Source organism: Mus pahari, chromosome 19 (assembly GCF_900095145.1).
Source record: "Mus pahari chromosome 19, PAHARI_EIJ_v1.1, whole genome shotgun sequence".
NCBI lineage: Eukaryota > Metazoa > Chordata > Mammalia > Rodentia > Muridae > Mus > Mus pahari.
The window spans coordinates 72,709,268-72,731,230 of record NC_034608.1 but is presented as its reverse complement, the minus strand read 5'-3'; the positions used below and the strand labels follow the sequence as shown (position 1 = coordinate 72,731,230).

At 43.8% G+C, this 21,963-nt stretch overlaps 1 protein-coding gene and 1 long non-coding RNA gene across 4 annotated transcripts; one reads left to right on the top strand and one right to left on the bottom strand.

The window, feature by feature from the left end:
• Positions 1–343: 343 nt before the first annotated feature.
• Positions 344–3,981, bottom strand: Hand2 (heart and neural crest derivatives expressed 2). The gene is made up of 2 exons (XM_021219297.2): positions 2,500–3,981; positions 344–1,191 (listed from the first exon to the last, which is right to left on the bottom strand). The coding sequence occupies exons 1-2, from the start codon at positions 3,052–3,054 to the stop codon at positions 1,093–1,095; spliced, it is 654 nt and encodes a 217-aa protein (XP_021074956.1). The 5' UTR covers positions 3,055–3,981; the 3' UTR covers positions 344–1,092.
• Positions 3,982–4,114: 133 nt separating this feature from the next.
• On the top strand, positions 4,115–20,773 carry LOC110336186. Of its 3 annotated transcripts, none has more exons than XR_003842519.1 (5): positions 4,115–4,270; positions 4,674–4,778; positions 10,395–10,494; positions 17,981–18,084; positions 20,604–20,773. It is a non-coding gene; the product is annotated as an uncharacterized LOC110336186 (long non-coding RNA). The 3 variants fall into 3 exon arrangements; XR_002381202.2 differs by having other exon boundaries at positions 17,978–18,084; XR_003842520.1 differs by lacking the exon at positions 4,674–4,778 and having other exon boundaries at positions 17,978–18,084.
• Positions 20,774–21,963: the final 1,190 nt, after the last annotated feature.

Sequence of the window (21,963 nt, the reverse complement as noted above, 5' to 3'; positions counted from 1 at the left end):
CCTCCTCACACCTCCTCCACAGGAAAGAAAAAAAAAAAAGCTCCCCAAACACAAAACGAAGCACCAGGCACAGGGCTTCTGATAGATACCTATAAAACAAGGCCACCTATACCTTCTGGGGAAGGCGCAGGCCCTTCTCCCAACCAGATACTCTCCTGGGAGCTTCGGCAAGAAGAAAAGAGACAGGTCTGGAGAGAAGCCCAGGCCTTTGGTCAGGATTTTCACCAGGACAGTTCGCTTTAATAACAGCTCCTTCATCTAGGGAGCCTTAGATCATATTGATTGATTAGAACCACTGACTCTTTTAAATAAAATTGGAGGCAATTATGATAATTTAGTTTACTTCTGAATATTTTAAATATTATGAAAACAAGTATAACAGCTTTGTTTTCAAAATTCTTTCGAGGTATCACCCATGTAAAGATTAGTTTTTTTTTTGTAAAAAAAACACACAGTGGTTTATTGAATACTTACAAAGTTTACACCTTCAATATTAATTAAATTCCACTTAGTTTTAGAGGACGGAAGCGCACAAAAACAAGAAGCTGGTGGAAACATCTTCGACTAGGGGACAATGACATTTGAAATGTGACAGCACTAGATAACCGACCCGACAGAAATATTAGCGGCCCTGTTTTCTGCTATGAAATAAAACTTTATAACCCCCCAGGGATATTTATATCCGAAGGCCGAGTATTAAAAAGATACACTTCACATATGCACTAGTGTCCACTTTGTTTTATCTGGAAAGAGTTGGGTAAGGAGGCGGGGGACAACGCTGGTGTCTACACAGCCAAGAGGGAACATTCACACACAGAGAATGACGGGGGTCCCTTACCACACGGGAGTGTCCTCTTCATATTAAAATATGGAATGCTTTTCTTCAAATATCCACCTTTTTTTGGAGAGGGAGGTGGGGAGCGGATGCTCAAAGGTGGGATGGGGCGGGCAGAAAGAGGGGGAAGGAAATTGCACATAAATAAACCGGATGATCCAACTGCAAGAAGTCCTCAGAACGGAGCCCGAGGGCTTTCGGGGAGTCCTGGGTCTGCATCTGGCGCCTTGGCCCCCGGCCCACTGCTCTCCTCTTCGTCACTGCTTGAGCTCCAGGGCCCAGACGTGCTGTGGCCAGCCTGTCCGGCCTTTGGTTTTCTTGTCGTTGCTGCTCACCGTGCTTTTCAGGATCTCATTCTAAACAGAAAGGGGGCGAGAGGGAGAGAAATGGAAAGAGAGGTTTAGCGCCTGGTCCCAGCCACCTTAGCTCGCCTTTGGGCTAGAGGACACAGAGTGCTAGGGTGCGAGGGAACACCTAAAGAAGGGGATGGTGCGGGTACCGGCCCCTGCAGACAAGTTAAGCTGGTTTCCAATGCTTTGGTTACCGCCGAGGCCTCCTCTCCAAATGCTCAAGGACCCAGTCAGCAAGTTTATAAACAAATGGCCGATTTTTAGTCGGTAACTGCGAAGCCTAGGTTCTTATTTTCCTTCCTGCTATTGCAGGAGAGGAAGCAGAGACCAGTGCTAAATCTGCCTTCTGTTTTCAATAGCGAACCCATATCTAAAAGCCCCACTGCTCTGGCCTGGGCTTCTCCGGCCAGCCAGCAGCAGCTCTGTACACTGAGTTCAGCAGTTTGTCTCCTCCAAGGCCCTTGAAATCTCTAGTTATTCAGAAGTCCATTCCATGATGCATGAATCAAAGGGCTGCAAGCGGCAAAGGAGAAAATCTCTACAAATGGAATTGCTTCTTGGGTTTTTCCTGGTCATGCCCTATCCAGAACTCCATTACTTTGCCGGCAGTTGGTAGGAACCCGAGAACACTTCAAGTGGCTCGGCATAACTTCATGTTAGACTTGATAACAATGACCACAATGTTTATATCTTTTACTCTTCAAGTGCACAAACTCACTCAAATAAACTTAGGAACACTCGTGAATTACTTGGGGGGAGAATTTATGCTCTAACATTATTGTCAAAGAGAAACTAAAGCTGCATTTGTACGCTAGAAGTTAAAGGTACTTAGTGTTTACCGTTACCTCCCGCGTGCCCTAGCAATGTGAACAAGCACGACATTTTCTTACTGTTTAGAGTCAGAGGCAGCCTCGGTTTTGGAGTGGGGGATGCGATCAATAGTGGAATCACAGGAACCGAGAGGTCATTAGGTAACTTCGTTTAGAAATATTTAGGAGAAAAGTTGGGTTGGAGGTCAAAGATAGCTTTAATGAACACAGAATGAGGGGACCTGGCCAGTGTGACTGGGAGATTGGGGAGCTCCAATCACTGGGAGGTTGGTCCTAAATGGATAGAGGAGCTTGCAGCTTTGAAGGAAGACATTCTGCTGCTGACATCCTCCCTTTCTTGCTTTTGAGGAAAACATCCCTACTCCACAACCTGGCTCCCTACGCAAAGACTGCGGCACACAATTTCGCAGCCGGACTGGAGAGACCAGAACAGCGGTCCCAAGAACCCCGAGCCCCTCACCAGCCTCGGTCCCCTAGTACTGACCAGCTCTTTCTTCCTTTTCTCCTCTTTCACGTCAGTCTTCTTGATCTCCGCCTTGAAGGCCTCCGCCTCTCCGTTCTGGTCGTCCTTGGCCAGCAGATCCATGAGGTAGGCGATGTAGCTGGTGGCCAGGCGCAGTGTCTTGATCTTGGAGAGTTTGGTGTCGGCGGGCACGTTGGGGATGCACTCGCGCAGCTCGGCGAAGGCGCTGTTGATGCTCTGAGTCCTGCGCCGCTCCTTGCGGTTGGCGGTGCCCCGGCGCTTCACCGGGCGCGGCCCCCCCAGGCCGGGAGGCCCGGCGCCGGGCGGCACTCCCCCATAATGGGAGTGGTCCAGGCCCGCGGCACCGCTGGCGTACTCGGGGCTGTAGGATAGGGCCATGCTGTAGTCGGGGGGCGACATCTCTGGGTGACCAATAAGCCAGCCGTGGAAGTAGGGGTTCTCCTCGTGGCTGCAGCGGCTGGCGGCGGCAGCGGCAGCGGCGGCGGCGGCAGCGGCGAACGGGTAGCCCTCATGGTGCACCACGGGGTGGTGGGGAAAGCCCCCCACCAGACTCATCTCGCCTTCCGTGGCCCTCCACGCGCCCCAGCGTGCGCGCAGCCCCGCCGCGCCCTCCGATCGGGCCCCGGCCTCGGCGATCGGCGGCCTTCCCCACCCCCCACCCCCCAACCCCCGGGCTCCCGGGCCGGCCCTGCAGCCGCAGAGAGGGCCGCTGCAGCCCGGGGCCCGCGCCTGGCCCGCCGGGCCCGCCTCAGCTGTGCCGCGACCGCCGGCTCCCCATGGGACGCGGCGAGCTGGTCCCGGCACGGTGCGCCCTTGCTCGCCGCCGCCGCCCGCCCGGCTCTACAGCCCGCGCGCCGGCTCCCGCGTTCCCCGCTGCAACGACCAGGCAGAGCGCTCCAGTGCTCATGCAAAAGTGCCGGCCGGCTCCCGCGAGGCTGTCCCGCAGACGCCGGCCACGGGACTCCTGACTCCGAAGACGACCTGGAATCCGGGGCGAGTCCAAGCTGGGGCTGTAGGAGCCGGCCCGGCTGTGCCGGGAGGCGGCGGGGTCGCTGCTCAGCGTGGAGCTACCTCGGTGCGACCCTCCCCTTCCCGCCCCTTCCCCTCCCCCACCAGCTCGATCTGGGTTCTTGGGCGCTTATTGTTTTAATAAAAATTATTTGGTTGTTGTTTTGGTCCTTGAGTGTGATTTGTTTTTAAAGCTGTAAGGAACGTGTCCGTCCTCGCTCCTCTCAGGCTCTCTCGGAGGCTTTGCAGAGAGGTCTCAGCGCATCCATTTTCTAAGATCCTCTCCTCTCTGGACAAGAATCTTGGGCCTCTGAAGGCGCCTCGGAGCTGGGAAGCGGCGAATGGACTCTCGGAGGGGTGTGCACAGACTGTGGCCGCGGAAGCTCCCGGGTGGCAGCGGCGGCGGTTCTCTTGGGCTGGACGCGGTGAGGGGAGCAAGCCGATTTTCCCAGCAAGATCTCCATGTACAGCTACATCTTTAGGGCCGCTCGGGTTAATATATGTCGTCAGAGGCTCCTCACGCCAATCCCGGGGCGGCGGGGGCGGCGCCTCGCGCTCTCCGCAATAAAACTTTTTGATGTTCACGTTGCTAATTGCCTAGGTCCTCTTCTAGGATTGGTTGTCCACTCATAACCATAAGATAATTAAAACGGGGGGGGGCAGGGTAAAAAAAAACTTTTATCAGCCATAGGTTAATGCAAGTGTTTAACAGATGCTTCGCTATTAAAATATTTTTCCCCAATACTGAAGAATCTTAAACCAGGTACAGTATTATTTCACTTTCTTTTCTGATGGGGTGGGGTGAATAGAGGAAGGAACACAGATTATGCCTTTTCAAGTGTTTTGTAGGTAACCGAGGCAGAAAACTGAGCCGGCAGCCTCCTATAGTTTTGTGCTGGGCTGGGGAGGGGATTTGGGGTGGGTGAGTGGGTGGTGGTGGTGGCGACAAGAGTCTGGAGGTGGCGGTCTGGAATCCCATTAAGGTGCGGTTGGGAGTGAGTCTCTTTGACCAGGCTAGAACGCCCGCGCTCCTTTGACCCGGCACACTTTGAAAAAAGTTTCAGTGGCCTGTTGGCTTAGGCATTGAAGTGGATGACCCAGGTTATGATGACAACTTGCTGAGAACGCGGATGAGACCTTCAATTTGTGCCCGCACTCATTTGCAGCAACCCTAACAGAGATTGCGAAGATTTTCAAAGTAGGGCACCTCGATTTCTCAAATCTGTGGTGTGGCGAATATCCGTGTTCCTCCTGCTTAACTAGCCTGTTTGGTAAGTAACTGAATAGTTTTTACAGCGTGTTCGGAGCTTATTTTCTAGTTTTTATGAACAAACATATAAATATATCTCTGCATTCCTGCCTCCCTCATAAAAGCGGGCATCTGTGGAAAGCAGGTTTAGTTATCGGAGGGGAGCCATTAAACGGACGTTTAAGAGACAGGCAGGGAGGAAAGCTCGTGGATGTTTAGACTGCTTGCCTTGGCGATCTTGAACGCATTAGAACGGAAAGTGGATCTCCACTTGTAAGTCAGCGGGCCGCGGGGCACCTAGGCGGATTCCCCAGCAGCGCGGGGTAGGGGCGGTCAGTGGAAGGAGGCGAAACCACCCCCCCCCCCCGGCCTGTATGAGGATCTCTTCTTCTCACTCACATGAAGGAGATCGGTGTGTAACGGGGTGTCAACAGAAGCCCTTAGGCTGTAAATTTGATCACACTGAGAGCTGGCCTTGGACCTGAGGAGGCAAGCGGAGGGGACACAAGTGACTCCCACCGTTGGCATCGCTTTTTGGAGGCAGAAGCACTCTGGTCCCAGACATCAAAGAGAACCCTAAGCTAAGAATCCTGCATGGACAATCCTTCCCATGTCCCTAGAGTCTGGCTGACCGTGATTCTGTCTGCAAGGCCACATCAGAAGGAATAGGAGAGCCCGTCTTCTTCTCCCATGGTACCCGGGCTGAGACCTAACTGCCCTGTGGTAAACTCACGGAGAGTTTGGAGGGAAAAAAAAAAAAAAGACTTTTGAGCTGGGTGGTGGGAGACGGGGAGAACTTAAAGGTTGTGGCCTTTCTTCTGTTTACAGAAGGCCAGCCCCCCATCAGAGGGTCCTAAGACAGAACAAATTCAGGATGGGGAGTAGCTGGAACAAGTCTTGCTGGTTAGTCCAGAGGCTCCAGTTTGGTAGCAGAACAAAATGACTTACATAGGCTCTGCTTTCCAGCTTCGGTGGGTCTGCAGCTTGGGGTACAAGGAGAGTGGTTTAAAGAAGTAGAGCTAATGTGGTAGAGAATTCTGTTTACATTTTTAGCAGGAGGGGTACCCTGAATCAGTAAATATTGGTAGTTAAAGCCTCTGACATTTGATACATTAAAAAAAACTGTTTATAAAAACATTTAGGCCTTGGGAACAGGTAGACTAGGAAAGATGAATATGTTGTGTCCAATAACAGATTAAAAAAAAATCTTAGGAAAGGTGTTTTTTGGCTGCCTCAGGAAATAGACTTCTAGGGTGTTGGGAGATAGAAGAAGAATCCAGAGAAAGATAGGGCTGGGGATTGAGAAGCTATCTGTTCACTTGCAGCCTCAGGATTTAGGGATCAGAAAGTGCTACTTTTAGCCTCCCTCCACCTCCCTTCCTGCTTTTAAAATTGAAACCACCACCACCATCACCATCACCACCACCACCACCACCACCACCACCACCACCAACAACAACAACAACAACAACAACAAAAAGTAGGGGTATGGATTCTTAGCTCCAGATAGCACCCTCACAAGTGATAAAAGAAATGGACAACATGGGACAGAAAGGGGGTTGTAAAAAATGCTAATCTGACCATCACTCCTCACTGACAGCACCATTATCAGTTAATTACTACAATCCAGGGGTCTAAAGCTTCACGTATCTTAGGAACTCAAACCCAGAGATTAGAGTGGTAGGATAGCATTCTGTAGGTAACTGGAGAGAGGGGACCAGTGGGTAAATTTTGGTGGTATCTACCACGAGTAGTTGGCTGGCTCCGAGCTAGACTTACTGCAATTGTTCATTTTTTTCTTTTTAGCATTTTTGATACCTTTTACTTCAGTAATTTTGGACTGTCAGGTAAACTTGCTGCTTTGGCAAACTCTGAATCTAAGATGCAATTTTAAATTAGTCCCCAGTTTAGGAAGCCTGTCCCACCCCAGGGGGTGGTTATGAGAGAACTAACAGGGTGATGTGACAGGGAAGTTGGCACTCGGTGATCAGGAAGAAGGTGGAAGAAGAATGTGGGTATATAGTTTCAAGCTTAGATGTCAGCCTGCTCCCTCACTCTTGGGCTGTATAAGCGGGGCCTCTGGTGAGCTGCTCTCTAAGATACACATTTAGAATTCTCAAACACCATAGATCTGTTGGTTGTGGGCCATTCTGGGTGCCTAGGGAGGAATACTATAGAGGATTATCTCTCCCCTGGGAGGCTAAGGGCCGAGTGACCCTGGGTCTGCAGATCATCACCGGAAGGCAGCCCAGGTTTAGGGGAGTGTTGGAGATTCTGTGTCCATAATCCTCTCTGAGGCTGATGGTGTGTCTACAGCTCTGTACATCACAAGCTCAGCCTCAGCCGAAGGGACAAGGCTAGTTTCAAACATTTACTTTGTGTCCATGTTACTTGTCTCTATCCTCTACTACCACTTTCTCTGGAAAAGACTCAAAGGGCAAGAAAAAGGCTGGGGACCCCATTGCAAACATTTTTTGCCCTATGTGAGATATGACTTTTAAGCTCTGTTTTAAAACTAAATATTTTTTTAAACTTCAGTCTCTTTTTAAGGGGAAATACAGGTCTTTTCCGAGTATTTATTATTTCAAAGGCAAGGGCAATTTTGTATCTCGTGTTTTGCCCATGAGTACTCCAAATAAACTGGATCTGAAAAGAACCAGGACAGAAGGCCATAAACACACATTTTATATTTACAGGAATTATGGCTCAATTCCCTTCATCATCTTTCAAGCCCCCTTCTTACCTTCCCTTCTGAAGTAGTGGAATTGATTGGGAAGATTCCTCAAAATATCTGTAACAAAGTGAACTCCAGAACATGCTAAGAACCCCAAAGGAATACCAACCCAGAAGGTGACAAGAAAATGAATCTGTTACTGAAGATGTAACCTCAGCCTCACCTGAGCCAAAGACACTGTTTCTGCCACACCCTAGTTACCCTGCAGGCCTTTTCCCTCCTGGGAAGGCACTGTGTCACATTTCCTGTTAGCCACTTAGTCCCACCATGTTTTAGGACATCCAGAACAAGACCTAAGTGCTGAGTGGCAGCCAAAGCTTCCCTCTGAGAGAGCCTTTTTTTTCTTTTTCTTTTTCTTTTGGGTATTTGTGTACAGACGTGACAAAATTGTTTCAAAGTAGACAGCTGTAAAGTAGGGAATCTGGTCGATTGAACTTTTGTGTCCCATTCAAAAAATGAAGGGCAGGCGAAGGTGCCCTTGACTCTCACGTGGCTTTCTTTTCTTCTGAGGAATTTCTTCTTGGATTTTGGGGAAGGGTGGGGCATTTGGGGAGTAAGCCCCCTGCCACTGGGTGCATTTCTCCATTCAAAATAGATCTGTGCAGCTAGAGGAGGGAGGGGCTGGTTCAAAGGCAGTAATGGCCCTGGAGAGGATGATTAAAAAAATGAACCCTCCAGTACAGTTGTGCCTAGGAAATATTAAAGTCAGGGCTTCCTATGTCCCTGTACATTTTTTCCTATTTTTCTGCTCCCTCCTTTGCTTTCCCCAATTTTACTCCCCAGAAGTGTTGTGGTTTATATTTTATTTAACCCTGTCACTGAATCCAAGACTTATGGAAGAATGAAACACTAGTTTGTCCTTAGATTCTTTATGGAAAATCCTACTATTTATTATGACCAGCAGTTGGCCTTCTATTTTCTTCAATAACCCATGACTGCATTCTTGCATTAACGGGAAAATATGTTGCTGCCGTGGAGAGTTCTCATTGATGAAGAAGAATTTGGTACTCTGACAGGTATTCGTAAATTAAAAATACTCATTCAGTCTAAAGGCATCATAAAACGTCCTGTGAACTGGCATTGCAAAGGATAATACTATATATAATACCATTAAACATAATATATGTTATTATAGTTGTCTCAAGAAGTATGATAGATCTGATCTTTGCCACTTTGTAGTAGAATACTGAGTTTAGAATAAAATGCTATAAGACAATACATTCCACAGGATTTATAAAACATACACAAAGAATTGCACACACAGGAATATTTCAGTGCTGGGTGTGCATTTGAGAGGTAGGCCCTGGCTTTCACTCATAGAACTTAAAAAAAAAAAGCAATTAAAAACACAATAATAAAAATAAAAGTCGATTATAAAGGGAATTATTCCCTCCAAGCTGTAAATAAGTCATTCAGAATTCAGATGAGAACATGACTATGATTTTGTATTTATACTCTTTGGAACTAGCCAGCAATGGATTTAAGCAAGCGTGCCATACAGCCTGGGATTGAGGATAAATAGGAATGAAATGGCTGCGTAACACGTGGAGCTTCTGAGGTGTCATTTGTGAGACTGAAGGACTGACTTGTGACTTGAGCCCCTTTCCTTCCCAGTTTTAACTGCCATGTTGAGGATACTCCTTGCAAGACTCTTCAATGTGACTTCATTTGCTGCACCGCATAGATGGATTTTTTTTTTTTCTTTAACCTCTGACAGTTCACTCCAAGCTTTTCCTGCATTCTTCTACAGTCTTTGCTTAGAGACAAGGGACTTGAGCCAGGATAGGTTAGGTTTCAGGTTAACAAAAAGAAACACTTTTATTGTCAATATTAATGGCAAACTTCGATTTTTACAAGCCCTGGGTTTAGCAGATCAAAAGCAGCTTGTCTTGATTTCTCAATATTCTCTGGAGTTTAGACAATTAACTGCAATTTTGGTTCTAATGAAACAATACGAGAAAGCTAGTTGCAAAAAACATTGGTAAAGTTAGCACTGGGATACAGATTTTTACCTGTCCATAACATATTATGATCTAGTAATTTATTCCTTCAATTGGAGCTGAGTTTTGAAGGAGCATTCCTTTAAGAAAATATGTTCAAGCACTGTCCTCACTTGCAATGTCATGAGTCTTTTTCAGCGTGTGCATTCCACGGTTGCCTTTCTGGCTGGGTAAGGATCCGGCAGACTGAGGTCTTCCTGGTAATTTGGGTACACCAAGTCTCCAGTTAATGATAGATAATCAGCCTTTGGGTCATTCGGTCATTCTCTTATTACAAACCCCTCCTGGTCTCTCTGATCTCCTTTCAAACTAAATTTCACACAAACAAATAAAGCAAGACAGGGACAAATTCTCAAAAAAAAAAAAAAAAAAAAGAGGGAGAAATATTAGAAACTTCTGATACAGAACTCTAAACAAGGAAAGGCTAGCTAAAAGAGGATAGGAAAGAACATCTTATCAAATTGAACATGCTGTGTACAAAACATTAAAAGAAAAGGATCTGGTTTCTGTTAAAGTGACAGAAAATTAAAATAAAAATAATTGCGGGCAGCAAAGTTATAATGTAAACAGAGAAGGCAGGATGCTTGCTGGAAATGCGCACAAATTTGTTGTTACAGATTATGTATCTGCACTCTGATTGGAGAAGCGCTACTTTGTTCTATTTTCCAAAAGAGAATGCTTTTCTTTTTAATACTTGTGTGAGAGTGCTCATTTAAGTCAACACAGGCCCCAAACCCTAGGACTAAAAAAAGGGGAACCGCATTTTTCTTGCAAAGCATCCAACTTCAAAGGAAGCAAATGTTTGCATACAGGAAAAGGAGAATTCCATTTCAAATACATTTGGAGACTTCACTAAATCCGTGGGGCTGATGCCTTTTTTTTTTTTTTTTTCTTTTGCCGACAGAAGGCACAGTTCATTCTCGAGCAATTCGTCACCTCCTGGGGGTCTTCTCTTCCGGTCTACAGGAGAGTGTGACTTCAGAAAGAACTTCGGATTGGCCAAGGTACATATCAGATTAGACCCCAGGGAAAAGAGTAACAGTGTAGTGCTCATGGAGTCAGGGTCTCTGGTGAGAGCGCCCCTAGTGCCGGTTTACTGTCTCTACTCTTGACAATTCCCTTTGATACAAGTTCCAAAGCTAGTCACAGGCGACCAACTTTGATCACCTCCAAACCTCGGGCTTTCAATCTTAAACCTGGTTGGAATTTTGGCTCAAGACTAGATCAACCCGCCATTCTCCAAGATAGAAGTGGAGCTGTGAAATGAATGTCGGTTGGTGGTAACCAGACTCCCACACTGTCGCCAAATGTGGGTCTGGCACCTTTTGATTTGCCAACCTCTTTGACAAAAGGCTTACCTTCCCAAGCTGGAGAAGAACCCACACTTCAGTGTTGCCTCTCGGTCTTTCCTGAGTGTTTCCATTTCATAGGCGGTCTTCTGGTTAGCTTCCCCCCTTGCGCCCATGTCAAGTCTCCCATTCTCTGAACTTTCTGGTGGGACCACGCATATACTTCTGTGGTTCTCAGGGTGCAGATCTTTCACTTTCTGAGTCTGTGTCCTCTAACAACACAACTAATGTTTCGCACAGAAAGATGCCCTCAAAAGCTGGTGGGAAGGCGATTTAGAGAAACCCGGGTGTTCTAATTGCCATAAGGTTGTTTTAGTCTATTTTGAAGGCCATTAAAGCTGGTGAGTGACTTGGAAGTCATTTAGAAAGGAACAGACCTTCAACCTCAAGCCTTTGCGGGCACTGGGAAAGTGTCTTCCAAATCAATCTGGCTTGCAGGCGGCAGGACCAACTCTGACCTGGCTTATCTTGTACCCATCCTAAATACCCCAAACTCAAGAGGTAGCCAGGGCCCCTCAATACTGGTATTACCAAGGTCAGTGCTCTGGGTGCCTTAGTTTCTGTCTTCATTCAAACAGTGATGGAAATAAAAGAGGGATGTGGGCTGGATAAAAAGGATCAAGGGAGAGTGTTGCCTGATACCAAGCTGCTCAATAATTATTTATGTATTTTTCTCCTGCCTCTTCGTCTTTTCTTTTCTTTTCTTTTCTTTTCTTTTCTTTTCTTTTCTTTTCTTTTCTTTTCTGTTATTTTCTTTTCTTTTCTGTTCTTTTCTTTTCTTCTTCTGTTTTGTTTGTTTGTTTTTGATATTTAGTTGCTTTTATTTTAAATTTACCTCCGGAGCTAGCTACTTGTGAGTCAGCGGTCCAAGTGCGCCCTTTCGGTGAGGCCTAACTTAGGGCATCGGGTCTCTCCGACTCACAGCGTCCTGCCTCGGTGGCCTTAGCAGCGCAAACAGGAGTTCAACTGCCGGGTGGTGGGGCGGCGATGCTCACAGTGCTGCAACAACTCCCACGCAGGGGAACCGAGGTGGGGGATGGGGTTGTGGGATCAGTTCCTCGTGTACCGACCAGTGGTCCAGGCCATGGGATGAATGATGGATCTCTCCCCTTTTATTCCGGCCAAATTCTCATTCCATCCCCATGCCCTTCTGTGGAGTGGACTGGAGGAAGGGAGTCTACCACATTCGGGTCAGGAGAGATCCGCTGCTGGGAACTAACCAGGGGTTGATACCTTCCTCTAAGACCTTTTCGCCCGATGCGGGCAGGAAGGGGTTAACTGCTCACCTCGGAGTCCCGGGTGATGAGGGAAGGCCACCGCTTCCCCCAACACCCCTGTCTCATTAGGGAGAACCCTCACCGCTATTTTCAACATTTCCTCAATCAAGTGCCCTGAACTAGAGCTGCAAAAACAAATTGGCGGCAAAAGCGTAGATCTTGTCAGGACGGAGGCGAATCCAACATTTCAGCCTTGTTTGCTTTGCAATTACGGGCTTGGCTGGTGCCTGTGGTGCCACCGGGGCAAATATGCTGCCGCCCGCTGACTCCTCTGCACCCAGAGCCGCTGGTGGAAGCGACCGCAGAGACACTGCTTGGAGAGGAGCGAGGGGTGGGGGTGGGGAGTGGGTGAAAGTGGGGAGAGGGGCGCACTAGGTGACCGGGTCGCTAGGAGCTGGCCGAGCCCTAGCCCAAACCCCTGTGCAAAGGGCTCTCAGCGTGGAGTCTAACACTGGCTTTCCAGTTTCCTGGCCGAGCCACCAAGGTATATGCAACAATAGCAAAATGCAGAATCCACATATGGACACCAGTGTTGTTTCTTCAGCTTCCTTTCTGTCCCCTGCTTCTCTTCCCCTCTCTCTGTCCTCTTCAGTCACATTTTCTTCAGTAAGTGTTAGCGGTTGCTGGATTTCCGCCTGCTCCCTCGCTGTTAAACTGCTAGCATGATTTGTCGTATTTGCCAGAGCTGTTTGTTCTTGTTTGACTTTTTGTACAGAGTTCCTTTAAATCTCCCGCAAGAACCATTCCCTAAGTTCCTAGGACAGGCTTTTCCACACATGTGGTTGGGGGCTTCTAGCTCACTTTTCTTTCTCTCTGGGGTAGCTTCCCCTCGGTGTTGGGAGCCTCTTTTGTGTCAGGAGAACAGTAGTTAAGTCAGTTCCTAAGCCTTATATTTCACAGACAATTAAATCTTGGCGGCTGTTTAACGAAATTGTAATATTTACTCTGCTCTATACTAAGGAGCACTTTTGGAGTAAAAAAAATAGCAAATATTGCATTTCAAACAGAAAATACAATAATAAATCTCTTTTTTATGGATTCTCCCTGCATAAGTAGAAACAACATGATTTAAAGTCTGCCCCAGCTCCCCCTTTTCAAGACCGGCTGGGGCTGGAAGAGGCTGTCATCTAAAACTCACTTCCACCCTCAATGGGGAGGCACCTGCATGATGGGGGAAACTTCTCCCTCCATTCTGATCTTTATCATGTGTAATAAGGATTATCAAATAGTGAGGTCTTGTATGAAAAGTCTTTTTATATGGATTCAAGAAAGATGGGTTAATGTGAGTAGCTATGACTTCATAGCACTTTGCAAACAGATGGGCCATTTTCCTTTCATGAGGCTTTTACAGTAGGGGAAGTTGAGGAAGGGGATATTTTTATGAGACTCTGGGATCCATAATGACCTGAAGTATATTACTGAAGAATGTTTAAGGTACAGTGTGTTTTTGTTTGTTTGCCATAAACTAAATTTGTAACCATGATGACCGGCAATCTCTCTCTCTCTCTCTCTCTCTCTCTCTCTCTCTCTCTCTCTCTTTTCACATAGTTTAAACATTTTTTTTTCTCGTTGGTTTTCAATCCCAGCTGGATTATAGTTTCACTGTTCTATAGTCTCATCTCCGTCTTAATTAAAGCAAATTTCAGGACTGATGGTTTCATAGACCTTGTAGTGGCAGTGTGGAAGAATGAAATCTGAAGTCCACAGAGTTGCACATACCCACGCACGCTTCTTATGTCATCATCTAGGCAACTGATCACTTTAATACTCCAAGGCATAGGAAATCGTAGTTAGACTTCAAGGATTCTCTTTTTACCATAAGAATTGGTCTGGCATATGATTTCATGTACAAATTATGCTATTACTTTCATGTGTGTTAATCTGTTTGGTATTAAGATGGTCATGAGAGTGTCATAACCATTAACATGTTTTTACCATACCACTTTCAATTGGGTGATCTCAGATAATTATGAAGATGTTGAAGCTAATCCCATGTTAAGTCAACGACTATGAAAATAACCGTAAGGCATTGTTATTCTCATTTAAATACCAACAAACATGATTGGCTGGGATTATGACTACTTTCTATTTGACATTATCCTATAAGGATATAGCTATATTCATTTCTTTTAAAATCAGGGCAGTTTTCAATTATTTTTCAACAGAACTTTTTTTTTAGCTTCAGTATTTTGCAATTTCAACAAACCACAGCAATTTGATACTGATAGATATTGCATTTTCAACATTATTATTCAGCATCCTTCTTTTTTTTTTTTTTACAAAGTAAAACAAAAATAATATTCAAAACTGTCAACATGTAAGGCACAATTATTAGGGTGTACACATTTACTTAGGTAAGCCAATGTTATTATAATTAAAACCATGTGCTTGGCATAAGAACGCTTCTTTGGAATTCCTTCTTGGATACATAGCTATTATTTTAAAAACTAACTCAGATTTCTAAGTAACAAGATTTCACTATGAACAGAGATGGCATTGTTTTAAACAGTAGCTCTTGGAACAGTATCTTCCTTAGTATTTTAGACTTTCAAACAATTGGAACTGGGTAAATGCTTTCATCTGGGAGCACTTTCCTAATACCTTTGTAGGCAATAGGATTCTTTATTTCTGCTGACTGACAAACAGACAGTACACTGGACAGACGGTCCACCCTTTGCAGAAGTCACCAACCAGGACCTGGGGTTTTTCTCTAAGAGATTGCTTGTGATCCATCTAAAACCAAACCAAACCAAACCAAACCCAAACCAAACCAAAAACCCTGTTAAATGTGAAATCAGAGAAAATGAGCAAGTGCTTTTCTAGCTGCAGTTTTGAAGTGATGGCTTAATGAGATGCATAAAAAAGACAGGAAGGATCCAGAAAAGGAGGATGTGAAAAAGAACAGTTTCTTGGATAAGATCTGTCTTTGCTCATAAACAGGAAGGCGAGAAGCTAAATCCAAGACTATTGTTTTCTTCAATTCAGTGATTTTTTTTAATTGTTTTTTTTTTTTTAAAGTGGATGAAGAAACCCAATCAAAGAAAATATGCAAATCCTTTTATATATGCAAATGCAGGCTTGCTGTGAATTTTAAAATTATGTTGAAACATAAGAACTTTAAAATATGTACCACTCCTTTTAGCTCAATACATGGTATCATAAAGGATTGATTTAAAAAAAACAAACAAACAACCCGTGAGATGATTTGCATATACTCCAAATTGCTGAGCAAAATGTGAAAAAGTTGTATTTGGAAGAAAGCAGGAATTTTAACTGTTATTAATTCGGGACAAAGAAAGGAAGAAGGTGTCTCCTTACATTCCTGATAATTCTTTCTACTTTCCCAAACATTGTTAGTTTCTGTGCATCTTGTGTTAGTCAAGTAAAGATGATGTCAGTAACCAAATTACAGAATTGAATCAAGTAGGTATTTTTGCCTTATTACAAAATTAATGCATCATCTTGAGGTATTAAATTGCTTGGCTGTTTTACTGTTGAAAATTTCTCTTTTTAGATATAGCGGTATTTAGCACTACTTTTAAAGCCACTTGCTACTTGCAAAGATAAATATGAAGGGTTATCAAAGCTAAAAATAGCCACAGTAACAAAGTAACATTTAAGTCTGTCTCATGTTGATTGGACTTTGTAAATTATACTGCATTTAAAATCGTGACTTTGGTATTTCCAATGGGGGCATCTGAGAAGAGAAATCTGAATCCTCAATTTGCACAGCTAAGAACATATAATCATGTTAGGGAGCCTCCCCTCAAAAGCAGTTTTTTTTTTCTACAGACATTTTTATTTCTTTCCCTACGCTCATACTCCTACTTGTATTTTATCAGAAAGTTCCAGAATGAGAAGGGGGTGGACTCTGCAATTTACTGGTGGTTTCTCTGCTTAAATGCATTAATATCACATGGTATTAATTTAGCTGCATTAACAATCGACACATTTTCTCAGCTCTCTCTCTCTCTCTCTCTCTCTCTCTCTCTCTCTCTCTCTCTCTCTCTCTCTCCTCTCATTGCTATCTCTGATACTTGGAAATAACTGGCTGATATACTGTCTCTTTCTCATTATATTAGAGGTCAGCAATTTAAACTGTTGAAGAAACAAGAAGCCACACACAGTTCATTGTGTTAGAAGGGACTTAACGTACTTTCAAGAATTGATGAGATGCATTTTTTTTTTTTCAAAATCTGTTTGCAAGAATAACTCCTGAAAATATGACTGTAATTTACCTTTGATATTGAAGTCAAGGTCAGTGATGTAGTCTGATCCTAGGGAGAAACACAATCACAATTAGGCTGCAGCCAGTCTTTGACATGCATTCTGTTGTTTAAAAGCAAATTTCAGTGATAGCTGGTGAGGCTCTGGCTGTGCATATCAAGCACATTGTCCAGAGAATCCTCAACCATCGCTATTAACTGTATGGTCTTGGAAACATTAGGTAGCCATTCCCTGCTGCAGGGATTGCGTCTGTAAAGGATGGATAAGAGTCGCAGTTGTTTTGTAGCAAACATTAGTGAGGATATTCACCCGAGGTTCTTAGTAGAGGGTCTGGTGTATACTAAGTACTTAAGGAGCCCTAGCCATTTTCTTTGGCATGGTTCTACAATGAGTGGCAAGCCACGCTGTTTTCTGGACAGGACTGATCATGAGGATACCGATAGCTCACAAGCCTCAGGAGCTCTCTCTGAGGAGCCTGCATTGCTTTCCAGCAGGCTGCAAGGATAAAAGTCAGCTTCCGGTGTCTTCAGGTGGTCAAGAAAGACATGGGATCTGGGCATGGTGGAGCATGCCTATAATCCCAGCAACTCATAGAGCTGAGGCAAGAGGCCGCCATGAGTTCAAGGATAGTCTACACGACAACAGGACTCACTCTCAGACAAGAGGGAAAGCGAGGAAAGACATGGGGAGGTGCTCCTATGCAGTCTGCCTTTGTGTTACCTGCAACCATGTACTTATACCCTACTGGTACCCAACATGAAGATCTATCTGGAAAAAAAATAACACCTCGGGGAAAGAAAATAACCCAGGGAATGGTTTTCGTATGATTTTACTTAAAACCTCTGCCTAATAGATTTTATGTATGTTTATTTGAAAAAAAAATATTTACGCTCTTTTACTGTTATATAATATACATAATAAACCCATGAAAAAAAATAAATAAGGGGTAAGAAGAGGAAGAATCTTGTAACAGGCTTAAGTATTTTAGGGTAACTGTCAGTCTGGACGGTTTTAAAATATTGGCCTGATCCATGGTTGGTCTGCCTAGTATTGTGGCTGGCTCGAGCTTCTCACTGGGAGAATGCAGAGTGTCTCCTGCCGTTCTTCTGTATAGGGTTTCTGCCCACATTCTTTTCATGGTATTACATGGAAGGAACTGTTTTAAGCCCTTTATTCATGATGAAGGTCTGCTACCTAATGGAGCCAGACAGATAGCCACACATCCCAGGCTGTGCTCTTTGGAGATGGCCACCAGAAATCCATCTTGGACTCATCCTTTTTCAGATGCCCAGGGCAACTGCTGACCTAGGACCAACTGAAGGTGTTACAGCCAATGATTATATTTATATTAGTGCATAATTTTGTATTTTTTGATAGTAAAGCAAATGCAAGGAGGGGGGGAAATAACTTATACAGGTCTGGTATTTCATGATTTGGGTAGCACTATGCTAGACTCAGATGCCATTCAAATTCCTGCCATTTCTCTAACTTGTATTCACTGGCAAAATGAAGGTAAGTGGGACATTACTTCTGTATCTTGTGTTATTTTATTTACATATGGTGGAGTCATTTGTTACTGTTTATGAATTATCCACGTTTTCTTATTTGAACTCTCTATCTCTTGCTCTCAAAAGCAGGTCTGATTCTATTTTATTCTAAAGACAGAGTTGGAGATGGGCTACCATTGGTGTTGACTGAGATGTCAAGCAGTCACCTGAAAAGCAATAGAAAAGCCTGAAAAGTAAGTAGAAAAGCACTAGAGAGATGGCTCAGCAGTTAAGGGCACTGACTGCTCTTCCAGAGGTCCTGAGTTCAATTCCCAGCAATCACATGTTGGCTCACAAACATCTGTAATGGGATCAGGTGCCCTCTTCTGGTGTGTCTGAAGACAGCTACAGTGTAGTGTCTCATATATATATATATATATATATATATATATATATATAAAATAAATCTTTAAACATTTGGAAATTATTTCATGCTGTTTCATTACATTAACCAGTGTTTAAAACAATAGCCAGAATGAATGGAAGAAAGAAGTGGGGATTCCTAAGGATGCTGGGAAGGAATTAAAATAAACCACATATGTTCAAATATATAAGAATACTAGGTCAATGGTGTAGTCCTAGTCTAGTGTGCATGAGATCCTGGGTTCAGACCCTAGAACAAAGCTGAAACCAGCAGGAAGTCAAGGGGTTTAAAGGGAGCGAACTCATACACACGGAGCACATTGTATCCTACATTCTTTACATGCATTTTCCTCTTTGCTTGTTTGTTCGTCTTTTGGTTTTTCACATCAGTTTCTCTGTGTAGCTTGGACTGTCCCAGAACTAGCTCTGTCCAGTAGGCTGGCCTGGGCAGTGATCTGGTTGCCTCTGCCTCCCGAGTGCCGGGGTTAAAGGCGCTCACCATCACCACCTGGGCATATTATCCTTTTAATATATATAGTGCTTGACAATCAGGAGCAGATTTCACACAGAAGGAAATTGAGGTCCAGAGATGTTAAGTAATTTGTCCAAATACATTATTATTAGCTTGTGGAATTTAAAATTAAAGTAGCTGATATTAAAAATGCATGGCCAAGTGCTGTGAACAAAACACCACAAATTGAGAATGAAATACTTCTTGCAAGTTTTTGATCTAAATTTGATCTCTGGATTTGGCTAAAAAACTAACCACAACAAAATAGAATACTAATAAATATGAAAAGAACTTGGACTGCTCATACTACGCAAGTGGGAATTTGAGCTATGATACTGTCTGGTGTTTCGTTTAGTGGTTTCTTAAAATACAAAACAGAACAAAACAAAAACCACCCCACCCGAAAAAACCAAAAAAAAAAAAAAACCCCAAACAAAACAAAAACATAAACAAAGCCCCAAAAGCAATCAAGCAAGCAAGTAAGCAATCAAACAAACAAAACCCCAAATCTAGACATGGCTTAGCATCGTGCTTCTGAACATTTTCCCCCAGATAAATAAATACTCAAGTTCATATCAAATGTTCATAACAGCTTTATTTGCAATAGCCAATAACTACTCAGATGTCCTTCAGTGGGTAAACAAACTGGTAGCCATTCTACTAACATTTTAAGCTACCACTATTAATCACAATGCATCCATACTATGAAATACTGTTGAACAATCAGAGACAGCCAACCACTGATGTGCAAATGAATCTTTAGAGAACTAGACTGGGTGAACAAAAGGTTCTACTTGACATCCTTACTTTTTCTCCATTTTCATTGTGTGAATGTGTATGTTAATGGCTGTCTTGCATGGTTGTCATACCGTTGCATGTGCAAGTTTGATGTTAGGAATCTTCCTTGGTAGTTCTTCTACTTTATTCCTGGAGTCAGGGTCTTTTCAGTCAAACCCAGGGTTCACAGATGTGGCTAGTCTTGCTAGCCAGCTCGCTCTGTGGAAGTTCTAGGGATCTGACTGCAGCCCTCATGCTTGGGAGTCAAACACTTTAACCACTGCACAAGTTTATGTAACAGGATTGAAATATCAGAATTAGAGAAATGAATGAAAGATTAGAGGTACGCAAGAGCCAAGTAATAGTGGAGGTGAGAGGGGGAAGCGGGCATGGCTGCATGAGGGGGGGAGTAGGCGTGGCTGCAAAAGGACAGAGAAGGATTCTTGACTCAAAGCAAAGAGTTTGTATTTAACAGTGGCAGTGCTGATAACCTAGCTGTGAAATTGTGTAACAGCATTGGTGAAGCTGGGTAAGAAGACTGAAAGATCTCTCTCTCTCTTTTTTTTAATGCTGCATGAGAACATTCAAAAAGCCTAACAAAAGATCAGTGGGTATTCTAGGAAGTCAGCCCCATACTTTCTAGAACCAGAGTCTAGTCTAGAAAGTATTCTAGTCTAGAGTCAGACTGGAGGAAGGATGGGATTATGAATAAGTCTGAAGATTTCTAATCTTAAGAAAGAGTCTCAGGTCATTTATCAAACTAGTCTGATTTTTTTTTAATCTTCTCTGATTTTTATTATGGATTATAGAACTATTTGGGTAAAGATTTGGGGAAAGATAAGAAGTCATCTCTTGTTAGGGGACTTTTTCTTTGCTTAGAACTTTAAAATTGATGAGCTGACTGATTTATACATTAGGAAAAAAACTTAGACCCATAATTTATTTCTAAATAAATTATGATTTTTTTGTTTTGATTAGTCTCATCTCCTTCTGACTTACTAAAACTCCTTCCTTTTTCTTTTATTCTCTTTGAATCCATATTTCCATGTTGTACTGATTCAGTGGGAGACAGTGCTTGCTGCCAAGCTTGATGACCTAAATTGAATCCTGGAACCTACAGGACAGAAAGAGAGAGCTGACTCCTGAAAGATGTCCTCAGATCTTCACATATGCACAGTGGCACCTCTCCAACCATGCACATAGTATATTAAAATTATTTTTTTTAAAACCCAGTAAGAGTGTTGTTTTTCCTTGTTTTTGAAGTGGTGTTTCTCTCACTATATATCTCTGCTTGGCCAGGAACTTGCTGTCCTCCTGCCTCAGCCTCGTAAGTGTCGGTATTACAGAAGTGGGCCATGCGAAGCTAGAATAAGTGTTTTTATCCATTCCTGGTTAAATTAGTGAAATGAGATCCTTCTTCAAATGTGAAGTATGGGCATTTATTGAGTTCTGACTTAGATACACACAGTGTGCTTGCCTGTTGCTATTTTCAGAAAGGATTAGTGGGAAGCACTATTGAAAACTGTGTTGCTAGTGTGTGGAAAGGATAAAGTATAGCAGCAGGGGAAAAGGATGGGCTCCCTGTCCCAGGCCACTGTGGTGCCACAGAGCCCTCCCAAGACACTTGCCAGTGCAAGAAAGAGCTAGTCCCTGCAGGGTTGCTGCTGGCTTAAGTAGGGGTTAAATTGTAAGAATTTCAGAACCTACTTTGGAGAAGGATTAAATAAATCAGGGACCCTGTTGACAGCAATAGTATCTTTGAGCAGCTGATTTGAAACACAGAATCAGAGAACAGAGATGAATCCCAGGTGGCCACTGGGAGCTGGAAAAAGGCCCAATGAGCTGGATGGTTGTTTGGCTTCATTGTAGCACCATGAATAATCTTTAAGTGACAGCTTTTAGAAACCATTGTATTCAACACAATGGTAGAATGAAGATATATTAATTTAGAGCAGTGGTTCTCAATCTTCCTAATGCTGGGAGCTTTTAAGACAGTTCCTTATGTTGTGATGACCTGCAACCATAAAATTATTTTCATTGCTACTTTATAACTGTAATTTAGCTACTGTTATGGATTGTAATGTAAATATTTGATATGCAGGATATCTAATATGCAACCACCGTTTCTCGACCCACAAGCTGAAAACCACTAATTTAGAGGCTACACTCATTCTTTCCTTCTATTTTTGACACTGTCTTTCTACAGAGTCTTGGGTGTCTTACCTCACTATGTAGACCAGGCCTGCCTTGAACTCACAGAGATATGCCTGTTTCTCTATTCTGAGTGCTGGGATTAGAGACATGTACCACCACCATGCTGAGCCAATTTAAAGAGTATGATTTCCTTAATAGGAAGTTTAGAAGTTTCTAGAACTGCTTCAATTAGCTTAACATACATTATGTTCTATTATCTCTCTCTCTC